At 48.6% G+C, this 20,986-nt stretch overlaps 1 protein-coding gene across 2 annotated transcripts in view; it reads right to left on the bottom strand.

Moving 5' to 3' along the window:
- WDR24 (WD repeat domain 24) overlaps positions 1-20,986 on the bottom strand; it is a 175,661-nt gene that overhangs the window by 90,412 nt on the left and 64,263 nt on the right. For both annotated transcript variants that reach the window (XM_085628341.1, XM_085628340.1), the window contains exons 3-5: positions 8,757-8,934; positions 4,509-5,178; positions 3,235-3,350 (exon numbers count right to left, since the gene is read on the bottom strand). In XM_085628341.1, the coding sequence (XP_085484467.1) occupies positions 3,235-3,350; positions 4,509-5,178; positions 8,757-8,934 (964 nt within the window). The remainder of the gene's footprint in view (positions 1-3,234; positions 3,351-4,508; positions 5,179-8,756; positions 8,935-20,986) is intronic.

Raw genomic sequence — 20,986 nt, 5'->3', positions numbered from 1 at the left:
TTAAACAAAGCTGGCATTTCTGACATAAAAAAAGGAGTGAAAATGTCAGAAAATAGTTAGAAACTAATACCAGCAAAGAAAAATGTCGAATGAAGTAGTAGAAAATCAATTTCTGACTGGAAAAAGTAAAAAAAGACCGAGCTCAAGCTCCAGGATCCTCACAGAAGGGGCCAGAAAAAAGAACTGACCTAACTGTCACCTGTGGTGCATGATGGGAGCAGGGGGCTCCTGGAGGTCTTAAAGGCACGGTGTCCAGGTTCTCTGAAGCCTTAAAGGCAAGGTGCCAGTTCTTTGTTTTACGGTGATGATTATTCATCTATGCAGCCTAAGAACAAATTGCCTGCAATTACCTGTTTTTCTTTATGAATATAAAGGGTTGTTGTTGAACACTACTGCAGTATATGTTCTATGTTACATTATTTACATGTGCTATTATTTTCTTATAGTAGAAATCCATGTAATTTTGGCAATTCAGTCTATTGGACCTATTATAGGCTGCATATTTATATGTATATACATGTATATAAGTATGTTTTGGAAGTACTATGTACTTGTGGTTCTAAACATACACATATATATGTATTTTTGTATATGCTCCGGGGTCCCGCACATGGGCGGGGATTATTCAGTGCTTATGACTACTGAGGAGTATCCCCTGGAAGAGAATCTCTCTACTACACTAGACTCACTCCGAGAGAAATGGAAGGTAGACAAAGGTCCCCTTGATAGTGATGGCTGGACAGAGGCGCTGAAATGCCCACGGGGCGCCGCAATAGCTTCAAGCTTAAGACTTATCCAGTTCAAGTACTTACACCGCGTTTAATTTACCAGACATAGGCTGTGGAGAGTGGGACTGATGCCTTCCCCTACTGGTCTACGATGTGGTGGCGCAGAGGGCACATTGATACACACCATTTGGGAAAGCACTGCGCTCAATAGATTTTGGAGGGGGGGTCACAACCTGTTTATCAGAAGTATTGGGGTGGGAAATACCCTAGTCTCCAAAGCTTGGCCTGCTACATATCACAGAAGAAATAGTGGGAAATAGCTATAAAAGGCATTTGCTGTTCTTGGGCCTCACCTTGGCTAAAAGAGACATAGCTAAGGCATGGAAGGACCAGGCTCCAACCAAACTGGGAGCGTGAAAGGCAGGTCTTGATTGGTGCATGGGTCAGGAGCAACCTATATTTAAAGCGCGGGGCTGCCCACAGAAGCACCCCAAAATTTGGAAACGATGGGCAGACTTTAGAGGTCTCCTTTTGGAACCCCCTCCACTGCGAACTACTGATCTGGAGGCCTTATGCGAACAAATCGCAGGGAGGGTAACGATACAAAGGACTACGTCACAGAGTGAACTGGCTTAATGGGTACGATACATGGACTATGACAAGGTACATAGCACAATTGGTTATAATGTTATGGGCTGATATTTACAGGCCCAAAATGTTCTTCTTATTATATTGTAAATGGCGCTCTATTGTCATAGAAGTCACCAGCTTGGATGCTACAATACCGATCAGTTTTTTTTGTACTTATCCTGTCAGAAATATGGCTACTTAATCTGCTGACGTAAAAATGGGTTTTGAAAAAGAAAAAAAATAACAAAGAAAGTCCTGTACTTATTACCATGTTGTCTCCCTTGTGTAACTGGCAAATCATGTTATATCTGAGCATATAATATTACGCTGCTCTGAATAAATATTTAAATGAATAGCAAAAGGTGGAAACAGCTGATCTCACTTGCCTCAAACAAGAAATCATGAATATAATTTAAAGAATGTAATCTTGCCGTAGCAGCCAGAAAAGCATGGGCGTCTCCAGGATCAGTCTGTCCCATCACAGGCAAAACTAGACATGTGGCTTGTAGTGCAATTCTAGGTTGCTCAACAGGCCAAGCTAGTCCTGTTGCTGTGAATTTACTGTCCAGATAGATTATGGCTGTTAGTGCGCCAGATACAAAGGAAAGAAAAGAAACACATTTTCTGTTAGAAGAATAACAGTTTACTAAGCAGTTTGAGCTGAATAGGTAGATAAACATGAGAAATGCACACCAAGTTCCAACTTGTACAAGTTATTAGTGCTATATGGCTCATATTTGTTTCGTTAGTGGGACACGGTAGCACATGATCTTCATGTGATTTTATTATTCAGAATCGGTGTGGGCAGTAAGGAGAGGAGTGCCAAGTTCCCAGTTGTTGTAAGCACAAGGGGTTGTGATGGAAGGGAGAGAAAGAAAGAGCTGGCAAGTACAAATGGGTTCAGCAGGGGTATTTCAAGTATAAAGCGGCCTTTTAAGCAAGTGTGGAAATTTTAGTCAGTGACTTAGGGCCTGATTTAGATCTTGGTGGATGGGTTACTCCATCACAACGGTGATGGATATCCCGTCTGCCAAACTATAAATCCCATAGGATATTATGGGATTTATATTTCAGCGGACGGGCTATCCATCACTGTTGTGACGGAGTAACCTGTCCGCCAAGATCTAAATCAGGCCTCAAGTCTTCAAAATTCAGCTGAACAGATTTTAAATTAATAAAACAAAGCTGTGTGCAGACTTCTTTCTAATGTCCTGAGATGTGTATCAATTTTCTGTTGAGCAACTGTAAGCTCCTAAATCTCTGCAGCAGCCCCTGCAATTATGGACGTGGGTCTTTTAACAAAAGGCTTATCAGTCCAAAACTACGTTTTTTTACATTCAAATTGTATAATCACATTCGGCTTTGTGGCTTTTTGTGAACAAATGCGGACATATGTAAGTGTACATTTGGTAAAATGTAAACGAGGGGTGGATGTGCTTAGGTGGAATAGTGCCATTTGTGGACTCACATGATATACAAGCTGGGAAAAAGGAGAAAATCAAAATTAACTTAAAAGTTGTAAGTAAGTGGTAAATTGCAGGAGGCAATTATTCAGAGCGGCATGTTCAATGGCCAGGATTAGCCTTGGAGAACGCTGGGAAATGGCAGTTAGAGACGCTTATGTATGTTCGGGGTTACGCTCCAATCAGGTTGCGTGTCTGCGTTTTTGCAACCCCTAGTTGATTTATTATTTTTGCAGAGATAAAATTACAAATTAATTGCATGCTATGGATGAAGCGGGGACTCTAAACAGTGGCCTCAAAAGGATTAAGGATATTCTCCAAATGCATGCATAACAAATAAGGGAACAAAAAGTCCACATATTCAGAGCTTAATATGCTCTGATTTGGTTTAAAATTCTCGCTCTCTGATTTACCTATTAAGAAGCGGAAGAGCGGAGCCACTCTTGCCGATGCTGTGGTTCATGTTGGCTGACTGCATGGTTCCAGGGCTTGAATAAATCATTCTTAGCATGGTCCATGTCTGAGCCACCTGTGAAAGAAAATGATTTCAAGAATGAGAAGAATAAATGCAGGACAGGTTAAGCATGAGCTGACTGATAATCCTCAGAAGCTTTCATTAAAGGCATCCAGGCAGGTCAGTGCCACGGCCAAAGGATTTAACCAAGTACGCCTTGGAATAGGAGCACCCAAACACTGCAGCCGTTCAAGTTTGCTAACAGCAGTCCAGCTAGTACCATAGGATGCAAAGAGTCTTTCTTTTTCCAAGTCGGGCCATTACTGATTTTAGGGTACTACATCACAAACACTTCCATGACTATATGCTTGTGTGGAGTTAATATATCACCGATCATGTGAACCACAGCTATTTTGTGCAAATCCATTCACACTGCACAGATTTAGACTCCATGACCATTCAATCCTTTTCTTCTCCATGGACAAAAAAAGGGTGGCAATTTGTGTCAAGTTGGTGCTTCTCCTATAGGGAACAGGACTGATCTCAAACCAGTCACAAAGGCACCAAAAAGTAACCAGCTGATCAATCATTTATGAATGGAGAATCTAGCAGGTGGAAGGTTCTGTTACTATAAGCCAAATTCTTTAATCACGGAGTGCCCAAAATCTCTTGCAGAGAATTCACCCTGCTCCCCCTAGCCCCAGTAATGCTGGATTCCTCAAATATTGGCATCAGTTAGCCTGCTAGAGCTTCAGCACTTTAAATGTCAGTCACACTCCCAAGCCTCTACTCAGTATTCCAATGACCGTGCCATTTATCACAAGAAAACTAGACTCCATCCTTAGACAACTTCAAAAGAACAATAAATGAATTATCCTCAAAACCACACAGTAACATAGTGCGTGGTTCTCAGGCCACCCAACATCAGTCCAACACCTCACAAATAAGGGCATCCAGCTCTTCAGGCATTAGACATGTTCCTGGCACAACCAAATGGCACGCTCAGTGCCAGCGTGCATTACAAAGCGAATGATGTAGAAGGGAGGACAGCTCACCAAACACCAGACAAACACACAGCAGTCCTGCCGCTGAATGAGCACCCGGATCATCCAGCACCAGATGACAGAGTCATTCATTCGCTACCAGACACGTGCATAGCCCCATTGGACTAGGCAGTTTGCCTCCCACCCAGTACCAGACAGGTCATGGTCCACTCAACACCTGGCACAGTACCTGGAAACGATTAAGCTCTTTTGCAATCTTTGCATTGTGGTCACACAGCTCCCCAAGAGGTCTGCCAGCTAGTGCATACTCTTTAGCAGTCGTCACAAACCAGCTCATCGAGTTACTTTCCAGGTCTGTTTCAAAGACGCTCAGGGCACTGGAGATGTTCTCGAACTGCTCCATAGGATCAGGCTTACGTAAGAAAAAAATTGGATGGCGCCGATCACCAGGATATGGCTTACGGTTGGAGTCTGAGGATATCAAGCTCTCCTTTGCGGCAAAAGCAAGGTCTCCGAAGAGCCCATAGCACAGGCCCTCAGGATTGGCCCGTTCAATTGGCTGGCAGGCATCCTTAAAGATATGCTGATACAAAGTGCTGTCCTTGGAGCCAGACAGGAGGAAGTAGGGGTCGTGAAGGTGGCGCCAGACAATGCCAGTTGTCACATCTTTGTGCTCCTCGAACATGGCAAAAGGGATAAAGGGCCGGCGAACATCCCACACATAGATGTTATGGTCCACCATCATTGAGCAGGTGCCAATGTGGTACTTGCGCTCAGGCCGCCACTTAACACGTGCCACAGAAGCAATTGTCTGAACACAATATATTTCCTTGGCTCGGTTGGTGTTCATGTCCCAAACTTTTACCATCTTATCACGACCCCCTGTGGCCAGCCAGCCCCTGTAAGAGGAGAGAAATGTCATTAGTTCACAAAATTGGAAGACCTGGTTCATCTTTCTTTGTTATGAAGTCTCTACTCATCGCATCCCTTGAAATCTTTACTTCCTTCTTTAATTCAGTTTTCTTCAGCACCCTCTTGAAAACACCCCAGCTCCTTTCAACGTAGAGTGAATAGGCTATAACCTAACTCTTGGTGCTCTCAAGAATGCGTGTCTTCAGGAATACAGAATTGCTCAAGTATCTCAGGTGGCGATCTGATTGAAGCTCGAAGCCTACGACTGATAAGTGATTAAAACACACATGAACCACGGCTACTACTGGTCTACAAACATCTGCTACTTCCTGCCCTTCCCCTCAACATCTTCCAGGCCCGCAAGCTTTGTAGGCACATAGGGTAGATTTGGGGGGGGGGGGGGGGGGGAGAGGGCGTGTGGCACTTTGGGAGTTTGTATCTCTTGTCTGCAAGTAGACACCCCTAAGTCCCTATATTTAAGACAGACTCTGGCTGCTTCTGGCAGAGTAACAAGGTCTCAAGTTGGATCAAGCAACCAGGTACTATTCAGACTACTCTCACAGTGGCTTTAGGGCCATCCTATTTAACGTATATTAAGCTTAAAACAGCATTACATTAGCATCTTGTCATCCCAGTTTCCACATAGCTGCATCCACAGATAACGCTTCAGGCATTCCTGTAATGGTCTCATGCAAAGGCGAGCAGTAAAAATTAGGAAACTGGAAGTAAGAGATCTCTTCCAAGAAGCACAGTTTTAAGAACAGAACATGGAAGGGAACATCTTGGAGGGTTACTGTAACCATGAAGTCCTCTCGATTTAAAAATAGTGCTATTCGTTATATGGCAACACATTGACAGGTGTCTCTTTGAATGTGTTTATCAAGATTCCTCAAATTCAAGAAGGATCCCCAATTTCCTTTCAAGCCATTGTGGCCGAAAAGTAAAATTCCAGTGTATACTCCCTGCTGGGATGAAATAAGTCTCTTGCATGGCTATAGAAAGCATGTCAGACTACTGTTTGGACACCCACCACTCCCCCTCCTGAATCCACCTTATGTTTCCCACAGCAGGTATCTGATGTTTGTTTGATATTTGCTGTGAGCACACATGAAAAGCATGCGTGTACAATGAATATCTACTGTGCCACAGAAAGGACCCAGAGCTGGGCTTTGTGGTCTAGAGGGGCACACCATGAGCACCCTCCTTTATTTAGTGTGACTGCACCACTTTTTCCTCAAGAGGACAATGTGTCCTAACTTGCAATAACTGTACCTGTATATACCCGATGCATACGCCAGCACCAGCCAGTTGGGTTTCAAGTTCAAGCAAAATCACTGTCTGGACAATGATTTATTGACTGATAGTCTATGGCTCATTGAATGTTTCTAGCCACATCATCTCCCCAAGTAAGTCTTGGACTTCTTGATGTCTCTACCCTGAGGATTAAGTGGTGAAGAGGTATATGTGATACCCAGTTCTGTGTTCAATAGTAAGGTAAAGGCCCAGGATATCACTGGTAAATGTCTCTCATTGTTAGAATTCCAGCCCAGTAACCTATTATTGCTCCGAGACTCCTGAAAATATTTACGCACTTCCCAACCATATCCTTCGAAGGGATCTGTTAGTCCACATAATTTGTCAACTGAAGTATGACCTCTTCCTAAAAAGCTGATCTGGAGAAATGCTCACCTTGGGATTCATTTACAGTGGTGGAAACTGCAAAAGTAATCAAAGTGTAATTCATCATTAGTAAGTATAAAAAGGCAGGCCTACAGTTGCAGTATTCCGTAACCACTAATACAGGTTATTAAAACTTGCCCCTAGGCACTTTATAAAAAAAACTTACAGAATAAAAAAAAAAGCCTACATGATTGCACGAACGCTTTCTTTACACGGGTAAAGTGTAGGAATGTTCAACAATTGTTTCCAACCCATTCAACATACCTGGAAGTCAGCACCTGAAAGATACAAACAAATTTCGTTTCTCATGAATTAGGGACCCATTATAAGTATGACCCCATGTGATAAGCTCTTATGCGAACCTAGTCGTTCACAGTTGGAATGCCTGTTTCTGCGGTCTTATCCTGTTGCAAGAGATTAGAGTGGAGCGACGTGGCTATTTTCCCTTTGAGTGATGGCAAAATATAAGGATGCTTAAGGATCTAGTCACAGCCTATTTTCTGCAACATCACCCTGATACAGTACAAACAAGCGTTCATGTTAGGGGTGTCTGTGGTACTATCTCTCTCAGAATTGATCTTGTTCAGTCAGCAAATTGACTGGACTACACTGGAAACCATAGCAATAATGATGCACATTTTAATTTATATTCTAGATAGACCGTGGCTCTTGGTGCACTGTAAAGGTGGCGGCTGACTATAGCAACCCAAAAACCCATATCAGAAATATATTTGTTCTATTTTGAGAGGTTTAAATATATTCGAACCCAACAGCTCCATACATAGCCACACGTTTGGCCAGATAGATTGTAAGTAAGGGCAGTTTATGTACCCTTCTTTGCTCTTGCAAAACTTTTTAAAAAGCACCATTAACCCAAACTAAATTAATACAAATGGAGCATAACAAAAAGTCCCAATTAAGATTAGCATCAATCATGGTTCCCAGATAGGCAAAATAATTCACCTTTCAAGAGATGTACCATTAAGTCTACACAGTTTGTTTTTGTATTTTTTTGGATCCCAGGGACATGATTCTGTGATTTTTCTACAGTGGTCTTGAGTCCAAAAATTCCCATGTGTACTACATACTTATTTACAAAACGCTAAAGACCACTTGTGCACAATATCAAGACTGCATACAGCAGCACGTTGACCGTAGCTGATGCAACCTTTAGAGCATGGTCACAAACCTTTCCTCAATTCACATCTTCCAGAAGATATGCCAGAGTTTCGACTTGTCAGTGTCAAATGAGGATGGGTGATGACACTGCAGCTTGCTAATGTGTGTGGTGTAAGCATCTGCGGAAGAAGAAGCGGTCTCTGAGTCCCTTGAAGAAATGGTTTTCAGAGGTAGGTCCCACTTTATCATTATCTGAGCCCTTGAGGGTATGTGTTGGGATTAAGAGAAAGAAGCCTCAAAATGTTGGCTTGAAACAGTTTCTCCGATACCTATATCCCTCATTTTCAAGTGGGTCCTGCATGGTGCAAATGCATTGTCAGGGAAAGGCAGTTCAGGCACCTAGACTGCCATCTTTAAATATGATATCACCATCGCATTGGGAAAGTATTTGAAGAAACCCATGCTTCCACGGAAATAATGGTAGGTCAAACAAGTATTTCTTTATAAGCGTGAGATAAGATGAGGGAAAGAAACCGGAAGGTGAAGAAAAGATGCCTACTGAAGGTTCATGACAACAGTTCTGTTTTTTTCTGACTCTGGTCAGGGAAATAAATTAGAACTAAAGTGAACTTTTGAAATGGGGGCAGGCATCTGCCCAAAACTAGGCTCCATTCAATGTAAAAACTAAATTTAAAGAAGCAAGAGTGCACACATACAAAGCAGTCCTCTATACACCTCTCCCACCCCCCACCACCTCCACCCCCACCTGTCCTCTGGATGCCAGTCACAGCAGAAGACCGGCCCGTTATGGGCAGTGAACATTCGCTCATAGCGATCCGGTCGCCGGATGTCCCACAGCTGCACATTTCCATTCTCAAAGGTTGCAGCAAAGGTGAAGTAATCGCGGATACTGAACTGGACATCTCGTACACTCTCTGACTGACCTGACAAGAGAAACAGGAGACATCAGAGTCACAATTTATATGAAGCAATGTCTACAATGTTGCATGAAGAGTTTGTCTTGGACCACACTCAATCATTTGTCTAACATAATCCAGATCAATAGGCTGATTCATTTACAGGTATTTTGTCAATTTTAAAGCATAAATTAAAAATCTGGATATTATTTTTAGTTTACTAGTTAATTTAAACAAGACAGCTGGTAAAGGGGATGAAATAAAATATTGCTACATGAAAACATGTCAGGTTCCCCACAATTTCTCAGTCTTGGGCATGGCTATAAAGCAACTGCAGATCACATACCAGAAAATGCATTTAAACCACTGTGCAAGGTAGGGCAGAAATTGTTTTAGGGGAGCCATTCTTCAAATATAAAACAAATGCCAAATCATTGCCCAACAAATTTGTATAGTTGTGCAAAAATGTTTTTAGCACAACAATGCATAATGCTCATTACTCCCCGTCGTATGATTCATACTTTCTCAGTATAACTGTGCATATGTGGACAACATAAACATCAAAACTGTGCAAGACAAATTCCATGCACACCATCAGGATATGTTGACCGTAGTCCTGCTAGCTCACAGTTCACCATCTGTACCCCTAACCTGGCACAGCAACGGGTGGAATGTGCAACCTCAGAACATGACAAACCTGACTCCAAGGAAATCGTGCAAATAGATCTAGAACTCTTTCATTTGGTAACTGTTAGAAATGGGATTTCTGGTTGGCTAGGGCTTGCACTAAAGTCAGGCAGAAACCACCACTCTAAGTCAGGGCTGGGGAGTTACACGCCAAAGATAACCCCTGTTCACCCCCTTGCTAGCTTGGCACGAGCAGTCAGGCTTATCCCGGAGGCAATGTGTAAAGCGTTTGCGCGCGCACCCAGCAACAACACCCAAGGCCCACCACAAAAGAAACTCCACACAAGGTTATATATAATACAAAGGCTATTTTTATACCAAAACACAATAGATGATATTCACACAATTTACACTGTGCCAACTGGCACTGTGCGGAATTTACAGGGGACTATTTACACAAGACAGGGCCACATGGACCACTGTCAGAATCATCACAAATCACCAAATTGTAAATGTAGAAATGTAGAACAAATAATAAATGGAGCGCACAACCAGTAACCACTGATAAAAGGTAAGTACACCCTACGCAATCCTAAACACCTTAGGCATATATCACGCAGGGAACCATGAACACACTAGCATAACCTATACTAGGAAAACAGTCTCCTACGCCTGGACACAGTTAGGAATGAAAATAAGCATAAAGGCAATGCACATTGCGCAAAAGTACACATGCAAAAATAACCATGTACCCTAGGTGAGGGCACAACACAGGAAACTGTCCCCAGACCAACTTGGCCTCTCAGGGGCGCAAACGCCCTTTGTCCAAAATGTCAGGGCTGGGCTGCCAAAGCAGAGTAAGCAACAGGGCACAGGGGCACAAACTAAACGTTGCAGCTGCCCACTAAGTGCTGGGCAGCTGGGAAAATGAGCCTGGGCACTAGCGTGCCCCCTGAGCCCCTCTCTGGGACTCCAAGTGAAAAATGCCCCCCAACGTTGGAGCCACCTGGGCTCTAAAAATCATCTGCCCCTCTGGAGCGCACTGGCTCCGTAAATAGATATGGCCCGAGCGTCGGAGCCTTCTGGGGCCCTAGAATAATAATGTCCCCCTGGAGTGCACGGGCTCCTGAGACAACTATGCGCCACTACCGAAGAACTGGCCCTCTTAAAATTATTAGGAGATCCACAAACGCCCGTGTCACTTAGGCGCGAGTGCGCTCTGGTGCTGCTAGTTAGATAACCCCCGGGTCATCAATGCGTGAGTTACCTTAGGGCCTCGTAGTCTCTTGCAGAGGCAGCTTCCTTCCTGCGGGGCCCTCCCGGCTCCCGAGGCCGACCTTCCAACTTTGAGGGAGCGGGGAATCCTCGTGGTTAGGTGAAGTCCCGCACTCCCTACCGCCTCTGCACAGTTCTTCTCCGTCGGGCCCCTCGGTTGTTGGGGGCCGTTCCTTCCCCTTGCTCTGAGCCGCAGCACCAAGTCTCCCGGTCACTTGGAGACTCGCGCCGTGGGAACCAATCCCAGTGCGGCCTGGGCAGTGACGCTAGGGAGCAGGAACCAATCCCAGCGCGGCGCTGCCAGGCCAAGCCTCGGAGTCACTGGGAGGCTCGTACCGCGGGAACCAATCCCGGCGCGGCCTAGCGGTGACGCGACGGGAATCCCTGAGGCCTGGGACCAATCCCAGCGCAGCTGATGCGGACGTAGGTGGGCCCAGCACTTGCAACGAAGCCCCCGGGCCAGCGGCGGTGATTTCCTCGATGCGGGGTAGGCTCCCGTTATCTTTACATAAAGTGTCTGGCGGGGTGGGCACCCGCTAGGGGTATTCAGATGGTTGCGGGGTGGGCACCCGTTGGAATTACGCCATAAGCGGGGTGGGCACCCGCCAACGAGCACTACAATGCGGGGTGGGCACCCGCTTGAGATCAAGGCCAACAGCGGGGGAATCCCTACGTCGGGATTCCCACGGAAACTCTCGCAGCTCGGCGCTGCTGCTCCCAACGAGGGCGCTCTTCAGAAAATCGACATAAAGCGCTTCTCGGCCAGGGAAGAGACAGCGCTCCTCCCAGGCAAGGCTCAGGCACAAAAAAATAGAGCGCTCTTCCGCAAATAAAGATATAGCGCTCCCCAGGCTCTGCAGTACACAGTTCCAGGAAAACATGAAAAGCTCTCCCCAGCAATAGAGGGAGAGCGCTCTTTCCAATAAAGGCAAGGTCCAGGGAAAGTCTTCTTTTAGGATGAAGGGGGGGGGGGCAAAGACTGGGCCCAGGGGCACAAACCACCACTCTAAGTCAGGGCTGGGGAGTTACACGCCAAAGATAACCCCTGCTCACCCCCTTGGTAGCTTGGCACGAGCAGTCAGGCTTATCCCGGAGGCAATGTGTAAAGCGTTTGCGCGCGCACCCAGCAACAACACCCAAGGCCCACCACAAAAGAAACTCCACACAAGGTTATATATAAAAATAGCCTTTGTATTATACCAAAACACATTAGATAATATTCACACAATTTACACTGTGCCAACTGGCACTGGACGGAATTGACAGGGGACTATTTACACAAGACAGGGCCACATGGACCACTGTCAGAATCATCACAAATCACCAAATTGTAAATGTAGAAATGTAGAACAAATAATAAATGAAGCGCACAACCAGTAACCACTGGTAAAAGGTAAGTACACCCTACGCAATCCTAAACACCTTAGGCATATATCACGCAGGGAACCATGAACACACTAACATAACCTATACTAGGAAAACAGTCTCCTACGCCTGGACACAGTTAGGAATGAAAATAAGCATAAAGGCAATGCACATTGCGCAAAAGTACACATGCAAAAATAACCATGTACCCTAGGTGAGGGCACAACACAGGAAACTGTCCCCAGGCCAACTTGGCCTCTCAGGGGTGCAAACGCCCTTTGTCCAAAATGTCAGGGCTGGGCTGCCAAAGCAGCGTAAGCAACAGGGCACAGGGGCACAACCTAAACGTTGCAGCTGCCCACTAAGTGCTGGGCAGCTGGGAAAATGAGCCTGGGCACTAGCGTGCCCCCTGAGCCCCTCTCTGGGACTCCAAGTGAAAAATGCCCCCCAACGTTGGAGCCACCTGGGCTCTAAAAATCATCTGCCCCTCTGGAGCGCACTGGCTCCGTAAATAGATATGGCCCGAGCGTCGGAGCCATCTGGGGCCCTAGAATAATAATGTCCCCCTGGAGTGCACGGGCTCCTGAGACAACTATGCGCCACTACCGAAGAACTGGCCCTCTTAAAATTATTAGGAGATCCACAAACGCCCGTGTCACTTAGGCGCGAGTGCGCTCTGGTGCTGCTAGTTAGATAACCCCCGGGTCATCAATGCGTGAGTTACCTTAGGGCCTGGCAGTCTCTTGCAGAGGCAGCTTCCTTCCTGCGGGGCCCTCCCGGCTCCCGAGGCCGACCTTCCAACTTTGAGGGAGCGGGGAATCCTCGTGGTTAGGTGAAGTCCCGCACTCCCTACCGCCTCTGCACAGTTCTTCTCCGTCGGGCCCCTCGGTTGTTGGGGGCCGTTCCTTTCCCTTGCTCTGAGCCGCAACACTAAGTCTCCCGGTCACTTGGAGACTCGCGCCGTGGGAACCAATCCCAGCGCGGCCTGGGCGGTGACGCTAGGGAGCGGGAACCAATCCCAGCGCTACCAGGCCAAGCCTCTGAGTCACTGGGAGGCTCGTACCGCGGGAACCAATCCCGGCGCGGCCTAGCGGTGACGCGACGGGAATCCCGGAGGCCTGGGACCAATCCCAGCACGGCTGATGCTGACGTAGGTGGGCCCAGCACTTGCAACGAAGCCCCCGGGCCAGCGGCGGTGATTTCCTTGATGCGGGGTAGGCTCCTGTTATCTTTACATAAAGTCCCTGGCGGGGTGGGTACCCGCTAGGGGTATTGCGGGGTGGGCACCCGTTGGAATTATGCCATAAGCGGGGTGGGCACCCGCCAACGAGCACCACAATGCGGGGTGGGCACCCGCTTGAGATCAAGGCCAACAGCGGGGGAATCCCTACGTCGGGATTCCCACGGAAACTCTCGCAGCTCGGCGCTGCTGCTCCCAACGAGGGCGCTCTTCAAAAAATCGACATAAAGCGCTTCTCGGCCAGGGAAGAGACAGCGCTCCTCCCAGGCAAGGCTCAGGCACAAAAAAATAGAGCGCTCTTCCGCAAATAAAGATATAGCGCTCCCCAGGCGCTGCAGTACACAGTTCCAGGAAAACATGAAAAGCTCTCCCCAGCAATAGAGGGAGAGCGCTCTTTCCAATAAAGGCAAGGTCCAGGGAAAGTCTTCTTTTAGGATGAAGGGGGGGGGCAAAGACTGGGCCCAGGGGCCAGCTCACAGGGCCCTCCAGCAGGGAGGCAATCCCCAGTGGCGGTTCCTCCTGGCGCCCAGCAGCAGGCCCCCCTCAAATTAGGAACCAGAGAGAACACTTTACATGGGGTCACAGCACCTTTTTATACACAGGTTTCCTTTGTCTCAAGGTGCACGGAAGGGGCGAACCAGATGCAACTGGTTCCTGAGCACTTTGTTTTGCTCAGCCCCTCTCCCTATTCAGAGAACAGGCCAGGGTCATCAGTCGCACCACAGAGGGCGGAGCCAGCATTGTGTGGGGAAAGCACAGCCCTATTCAGGTCCCAGGTGTACTCCTCCCACTCATCAACATGCAGATCTCTCCACTCACCACTGGGGCAGACCCATCCTGACTCCTGGAGCCAGGCACACCAGCCAATCACAAGCCAGACAGTCACTTCACATTTATGCCAGCGTCTAGAAGTGGCACTTCTATACTAGACACAATAACGCCGCACACATCATCGCGCAGCATTCACTCTCACGAGTTCGCACATACCAAGCTCGACCATGCACTCCCCACGCATCAGGAACTACCATGGACGCATACATTCCCCATGCATTCCTATGGGAGGGCAGGTCAGTCTCACTAAATGTAACAGCGCGCACGCACTTTCCACTGGGACACAGTGTAAAAGCGCCTAGAGGCCTAAAACCACTTACACAACATAGGGAAAAAGCTAGGATCATTGCAAAAAGTTTAGGGGTGAACCTGCCAGAAGGGCCAAGTCCAACCGTAACTCATGCATACCTAAAGAGTTCCACAGAAAATTTACACAAAATGGCATATCAGTATTTAATGAAGCAATATGCTTCTTGTGTAAAATATGTGTGCTGCAATTATCAATAGAAGAAAACAAAGCAATCCGCATCATGAAAATGGTAAAGAAAATTAACAACTCAACCATCATGCTGTTACATAAATTATATGCTTGGATACGAGTACTGATATATTTTGTGCTTCTACCTAGCGCTACTTATCCTAGTGTGTCTATGGTGAGTGAATCTTACAGAATCCCTGTAGGGTGATCTAACGTCCCCGTTACCTGTGGGTAAGTGTCATTAGGGTGCGTGTCTTGGTGGAGTGCTGGGCATCATTCCTCACAGGAGGTAAACAGGAAGTAGCTGGGCTGGTAATCCGGCATGGGGAGATCTCAGTACTGTAAGCAAAATGCTCCTCTGTCTTAACAAAGGAGTGATGTTGATATAATAAACTTCACTCATGTAATCATGTCGAAGCCCCAGTAAGTCCGCTATTGTCGATTCTTTTGCGATAGTTCCGTCACAGAGAGGACAATAACAAACAGCATTTTGCATAGTGAACTTCGGCTTTGTAGAAAAAGTTACTTACCTTTGTTAACAATATATCTGTAAGAGACATATGTAGTTATAGATTCCTTACCCTAGAACTACCCCTAGGCATCAGACTGGATCCGGAGAAATATTTTCGTAGCAGTACCCCTGCACATCAGTAGGTGGCATCGTTCAACTCTGCGTGAGTCGTTGGCGTCGTGGTCGCTGGGATGACGTCGAAGGGTCTACTTAGACGTCGCCCCCTGCGTGCTGACGTCAGTTCTGACACGTCTTTCCACACCAGAATCGCAGAGCCATGCAAGACACTGACCACTGGGGCACATAATTAGGGCCCTAGAAGGGAGTCCATATCCCTAGAAGTCAGTTCGCAAAAACAGGGAGGATGGGTGGGGAGGTGAGGAATCTATAACTACACATGTCTCTTACAGATACATCGTTACTGAAGGTAAGTAACTTGTTCATATGAAAGAGACTGTAGTTATAGATTCCTTACCTTTGAATACATACCCCAGCAATACCAACCCCGGTGGTGAGTCTGCAAACTAAGTTCACACTAGAAAGTCCTGGAGAACAGAATGGCAAAGAAGCTGTCTCTCCGGACTTGGATGGCCAGGCAGTAATGTTCCAGCGTAACTCCACATCCCAAAGCAGTAGTGGCTGCCGTCGCCCTGGTGGAGTGGGCGCGCAGTCCTACATGAGGTTCCTTTTTTGCCAAAGAATAACAGATCTTGATGCATAGGACAACCCAGCGAGAGATGGTACGTTTGTGCATGGCCCAACCTTTCTTGGCGCCCACATAACCCACGAAGAGTTACTTTTGAATGGAATGTGCACCAGAAAGGAAGTCAGGATAACAAATGTAGTCCATCAATCTTCTTTATTCAAACTTATGGTTAAAATCGTCACTCAGAGTTGATCGTCCACCCGGAATTCTTTAGTGCGGTCAAGGTAGAAGGACAGCGCACATTTTGGGTCCAGACGGTGGAGTCTCTCGTCCTCTTTGGAAGGGTGCGGAGGCAGGAAGAAAGTGGGCAATGTAATGGTCTGACGTATGTGGAAAGAGGTAACCACTTTGGGGAGAAAAGAGGGCCTAGTGCGAAGGACCACTTTGTCCGGATGAAGAGTAAGAAAGGGAGGCTTCAAAGACAGAGCCTGAAGCTCACCCACCCTGCGAGCAGAGAGATGGCAAGCAGGAAAGCAGTCTTTAAAGAAAGAAGACGAAGAGGACATTTATGTAGTGACTCAAAGTGAGCACATATTAGTTAAGTAAGTACAAGATTCAAGTCCCAGTGGGGCATTGTGAAAGGAGTAGGAAAGAGAGGAGTAATGCCCTTCAGAAATCTGTTTAGAATAGGGGACTTGAAAAGAGAAGACTGATCAGGAAGGTGAAGAAAGGTTGAATAGCCGAAAGATACCCTTTAATAGTGCCCTGAGCAGAGCCCTGCTGGGCCAAAGAAAGAATGAAAAGGAGAACCTCTGAAAGGGGGGCAGAAAGGGGATCCACAGCCTCTGCTGTGCACCATGCCACAAATTGGTTCCATCTACAGGCATATACCGTCTTAGTGGAGAGACGCCTGGATGCAAGATGACGTTACAGACATAGGGAGGTAGGTCGAAAGCTGCCAACTGTCGCCGCTCAATCTCCACGCAAGGAGGTGGAGACTGGACAGGTTCGGTGGAGAACCGTCCCCAGCTGCTGCGACAGAAGATCCTCCCGAAGAGGCAGTCTGATTGGAGGATTAATGGCCATGCTCAAGAGCTCGGGGTACCAGACTTTTTGCACCCAGTCCAGAGCCACAAGAATTACATGGGCCCGGTCGTGCTTGTGCTTCTTCAGCACACTGGGTAGAAGTGGTACAGGCAGAAAAGCATACAGGAGGCCGCAATCCACTAGCGATGAAAGGCGTCGCCGAGTCAGTACCGCCTTGGAAACTCCAACGCGCAGAACTGCTGACATTGCGCGTTCTCTTCGGTGGTGAATAAATCTAACCATGGCTCTCCCCACAGCTGAAAGAGACCGTGCACCACCTCCGAGTGAAGACCCCATTCGTGATCCATCATGCAACGGTGGCTGAGTTCGTCCGCCCTGTCGTTCAGGGAACCCGCCATTTGTTGAACCACCAGGATATGCCCTGATGTTCCAGCCATGTCCAAAGGCAAAGAGCCTCTTGACATACGGTCCATGACCCCACCCGCCCTGTTTGTTGCAGTACCACATGGCGGTGGTGGTGTCCGTGAACACTTGCACTCCTCTCCCTTTGCTTTGACAGAAGGAAGGAATGCCTTCAGTGCGAGATGGATCCCCTGGAGCTCCAAAAGGTTGATGTGGAGCCCGGACTCCGCCGGAGACCAGAGACCCCTGATCTCCACCTCTCCCATGTGGCCGCCACATCCCAGGAGTGACACATCCGTCACCACTGTAAACTCTGGTTGGGCAAGGGAGAGGGATCTGCCGTCGACCCAATCCTGGTTCGCTAGCCACCACTGCAACTGACTTGCAGTCCCCTCCGCAATCTGGCCGCCATCAGAAAGATTGCCCTGATGCTGTGCCAACTGGAACTTCAGGTCCCACTGCAGAGCCCACATATGCCATCTGGCATGAGCTACCAGCAAGATACATGAGGCCCAGCAGCCTCAGAGTCATTCCCACCGAAATCCGGGATAGAGGCTGAAACATCGGTATCATAGCCCTAATATCCCGGACTCGCAACTCGGGAGGATAGGCCCGAAACTGCGCTGTATCCAGAACTGTTCTGATGAAAAGGATCTTCTGAGAAGGGAATCGGTTGCGAGTTTGGCACGTTGATAGTGAACCCAAGCGAATGCAGGGGGTCCGCCGTAGTTTGGAGTTGGGAGACGACAGCCTGTGGCGAGCCCGCCTTCAACAGCCAGTCGTCGAGAAAGGGGAAGACTGGAATCCCTGATCTGCGACCATCACTTTCGTGAACACCCGAGGGGAGATGGTAAGGCCAAAGGGGAGCACAGGAAACTGAAAATGGTCGTGGTCTACCCTAAACCATAGGTAACGCCGGTGGGCAGGCAAGACTGGGATGTGAAAATAAGCATCCTGCAAGTCCAACGCTACCATCCACGGTCGAGGGCAGACAGAACCTGAGCAAAGGTTAACATTTTGAACTTCTCCTTCCGGTCTAAGATAGGATGCAGGCCTTTGTCCTTCTTGGGTACCAGGAAGTAGTGGGAGTAGCAGCCACGACCTACTTCTGGCACAGGGACTTGTTTGATAGTTCCCTTGGCTAATAGAACCGTAACTTCCTGACAGAGAAGGGCCAAGTGATCCTCCGACATGCAATGGAGTGTTGGTAGCATGGAGGGAGGGGGATGTCTTGAAGAGGAGGGAGTAGCCCCTTCCGGACTATTTGCAAAACCCACCTGTCTGACGGGATGCTGTGCCAGTGGGGGAGGTGATGGCAAATCCTGGTGCCCACTGGCAACTGGTGGCCCTGTAAAGTCGGACTAAGAAGGTTTGGAGGCTGCTTCAGGGGGGGCATTGGTGGACTGGCCAGCCCGCTCGCTCCAGACCCACGACGCTGGGTCCCACGTCCCCGGCCACGCATAGGCTGGGTAGCTTGCGCGGCCCTGTGGCTCTGAGCGGAACGTTGTGGGGCACCCCCTGCGTAGCCCGAAAAGGGCAGAAGACAGACTGCAGGGGGCAAGAAGTTGCTGCGAGGCCCAAAGATCTGGCAGTGGACCTAGGTGTCCTTGAAGCGCTCGAGCGTGTTGTCCGCCGAGTCACTAAACAGGCAACGGTCATCAAAGTGCACTTCCAAAAGTGTGGTTTGGACATCCCCAGAGAAGCCACACGTTCTCAGCCAGGCGTAGCGCCTCAGGGCTACCGACGTGGAAACCGTCCTACCCAGCAAGTTGGTAGTATCCAGCCCACACCGGATGGGGAACTTAGCTGCGTCTCGACCCTCAGCAACAGCGCGGGTGAGCAACCACATCCCACACCGTATGTGTATAATGGCCCAAGACACATGCGGTGTTCACCGACCGCAGGCCTAAGCTGGCGGAAGAAAACATTTTCCCAAGATGGTCCAGCTTCTTGAATTCCCTATCTGGGTAAGCAGTAGGGAATGTGCCTTGTGGAGATGAGGCTTGGACCATGAAGCTCTCAGGGATAGGGTGTTGGGAGAGGACAAGTGGGTCACCCGGGGCCGGGCGGTGGCGTCGGGCAATCATCCTGTCCATAGGAGCCCCTGTGCTGGGCATGGACCAAGTGCCCAGAAGGATGTCAGTGAGCGCCTCATTAAAAGGCAGCAGGGGTTCCGAAGAGGTTGCTACCGGCTGAAGCACTTCAGTCAGGAGGTTAATCCTGACAGTCACCATAGGAAGCTCAGGGCCCAAGGCCTCAGCCGCCCGATGCAACACTACAGCGTAGGAAGCCCCTCCTACGTAGCCACGGTAGGGGGAGAAAGCATACTAAGGTCTGGGGAGGTATCCAGACAACTGGCATCACCAAACTCCTCTTCCCAGTCCGGCTCCTTAAGTTGGTCTGCTGGAGGATCAACGGACCCCTCCCAGTTCTCCTCAACCTCCTCTGGCTGCCGCTCAGGGCGATAGGGAATGCCAGGGATGAAAAGAGGTACAAAAGTACCCTCCGGTATCGGATGACGTCTGTCCGGCACCGGGTCCAAGTCGGGGGTGAGGCTAGGGTCGACACCGGTTGGGGGCACAACCGGCATCGGGCGTGTCGTCACTGAAGTCAGCACTGGGGAAGGCACCGTGAGGTCGACCGATGCCGATCCAGACTCAGGCATGGATCCATGGGGGTGCTCAAGCACGGTTTTCGAAGGCCCAGGGCCCCCCAGCCGAGTCTGAGGGGTCCGAAGGCACGCCAGTATAGTCAGGCTGCCCAAAAATGCTATGGAGCGCTTCGTAAAAGGCACGAAGTTGGGCAGGGGACGCTCCAGCTCCGGGAAAGGGAGGGAATCGCGGAGCTGTCCCAGAGGGCTCCGAAGATGGAGCCGGAGAGTGACAACGCAACGGGTCCCGAGACGCGTCGGCCGCCGGACGGGCAGAAGGCGAAGAGCAACAATGCTTCTTCGCCTTCTTCTTGTGCTTCGACTTACTGGAGGAGTGCGAAGACTTCGAGGAGGAATGGTGATGACACCGCAACCAGTCTTGCAACCTTCCTCTCGACGGAGACCTCGAATGGCGCGGAGCAGACTGCCGGGCCTCCAAAAGCTTTCGTGACCACTCCAGCAAAGACTTCGGGTTCAAGGCCCGGCAGTCGGAGCACGATTTCGGATCATGATCGCGCTCCAGGTGCAGATCAGTGACCGACATGAACTTGTGACAGGAGTCACAGGGCTTGAAACCGGTCCGACAATGGGACTTCCCTCGCACATCAGGAGCCAAAGACTCAAAAAGGCGTCGACAAAAATCGAAAAAGGGTTAGTCAAAAAGACTAAGGGCCACGCTCTCTCCAGATCTGCACTGGCTGGCGCGGAAATAGAAAGAACTGGCGTCAGCGTGCAGGGGCAGGTCCAAGTAGACACAGTGATGTCATCTCGGCGACGACGGACGCGGAGTCGACCGACGCCACCTACCGACGAGCAAGGGTAGTGCTATGAAAAGATTTCTCCAGATCCAGTCTGACACCTGGGGGTAATTCTACAGTCTCTTTCAGATCAGAACGTTCAGGGCAATATGCCTATTAAGAAGTATAAATGTAAGCAAAGCCATTTCAGAGCATAATATCCTGTGCACTGGCACGCAAGCAAATGTGTGACAAATGTCAGCGTTTTAG

Source organism: Triturus cristatus, chromosome 10 (genome assembly GCF_964204655.1).
Source record: "Triturus cristatus chromosome 10, aTriCri1.1, whole genome shotgun sequence".
In the NCBI taxonomy this organism is placed as follows: Eukaryota; Metazoa; Chordata; class Amphibia; order Caudata; family Salamandridae; genus Triturus; species Triturus cristatus.
This window is presented reverse-complemented; position numbering and strand designations above follow the sequence as displayed.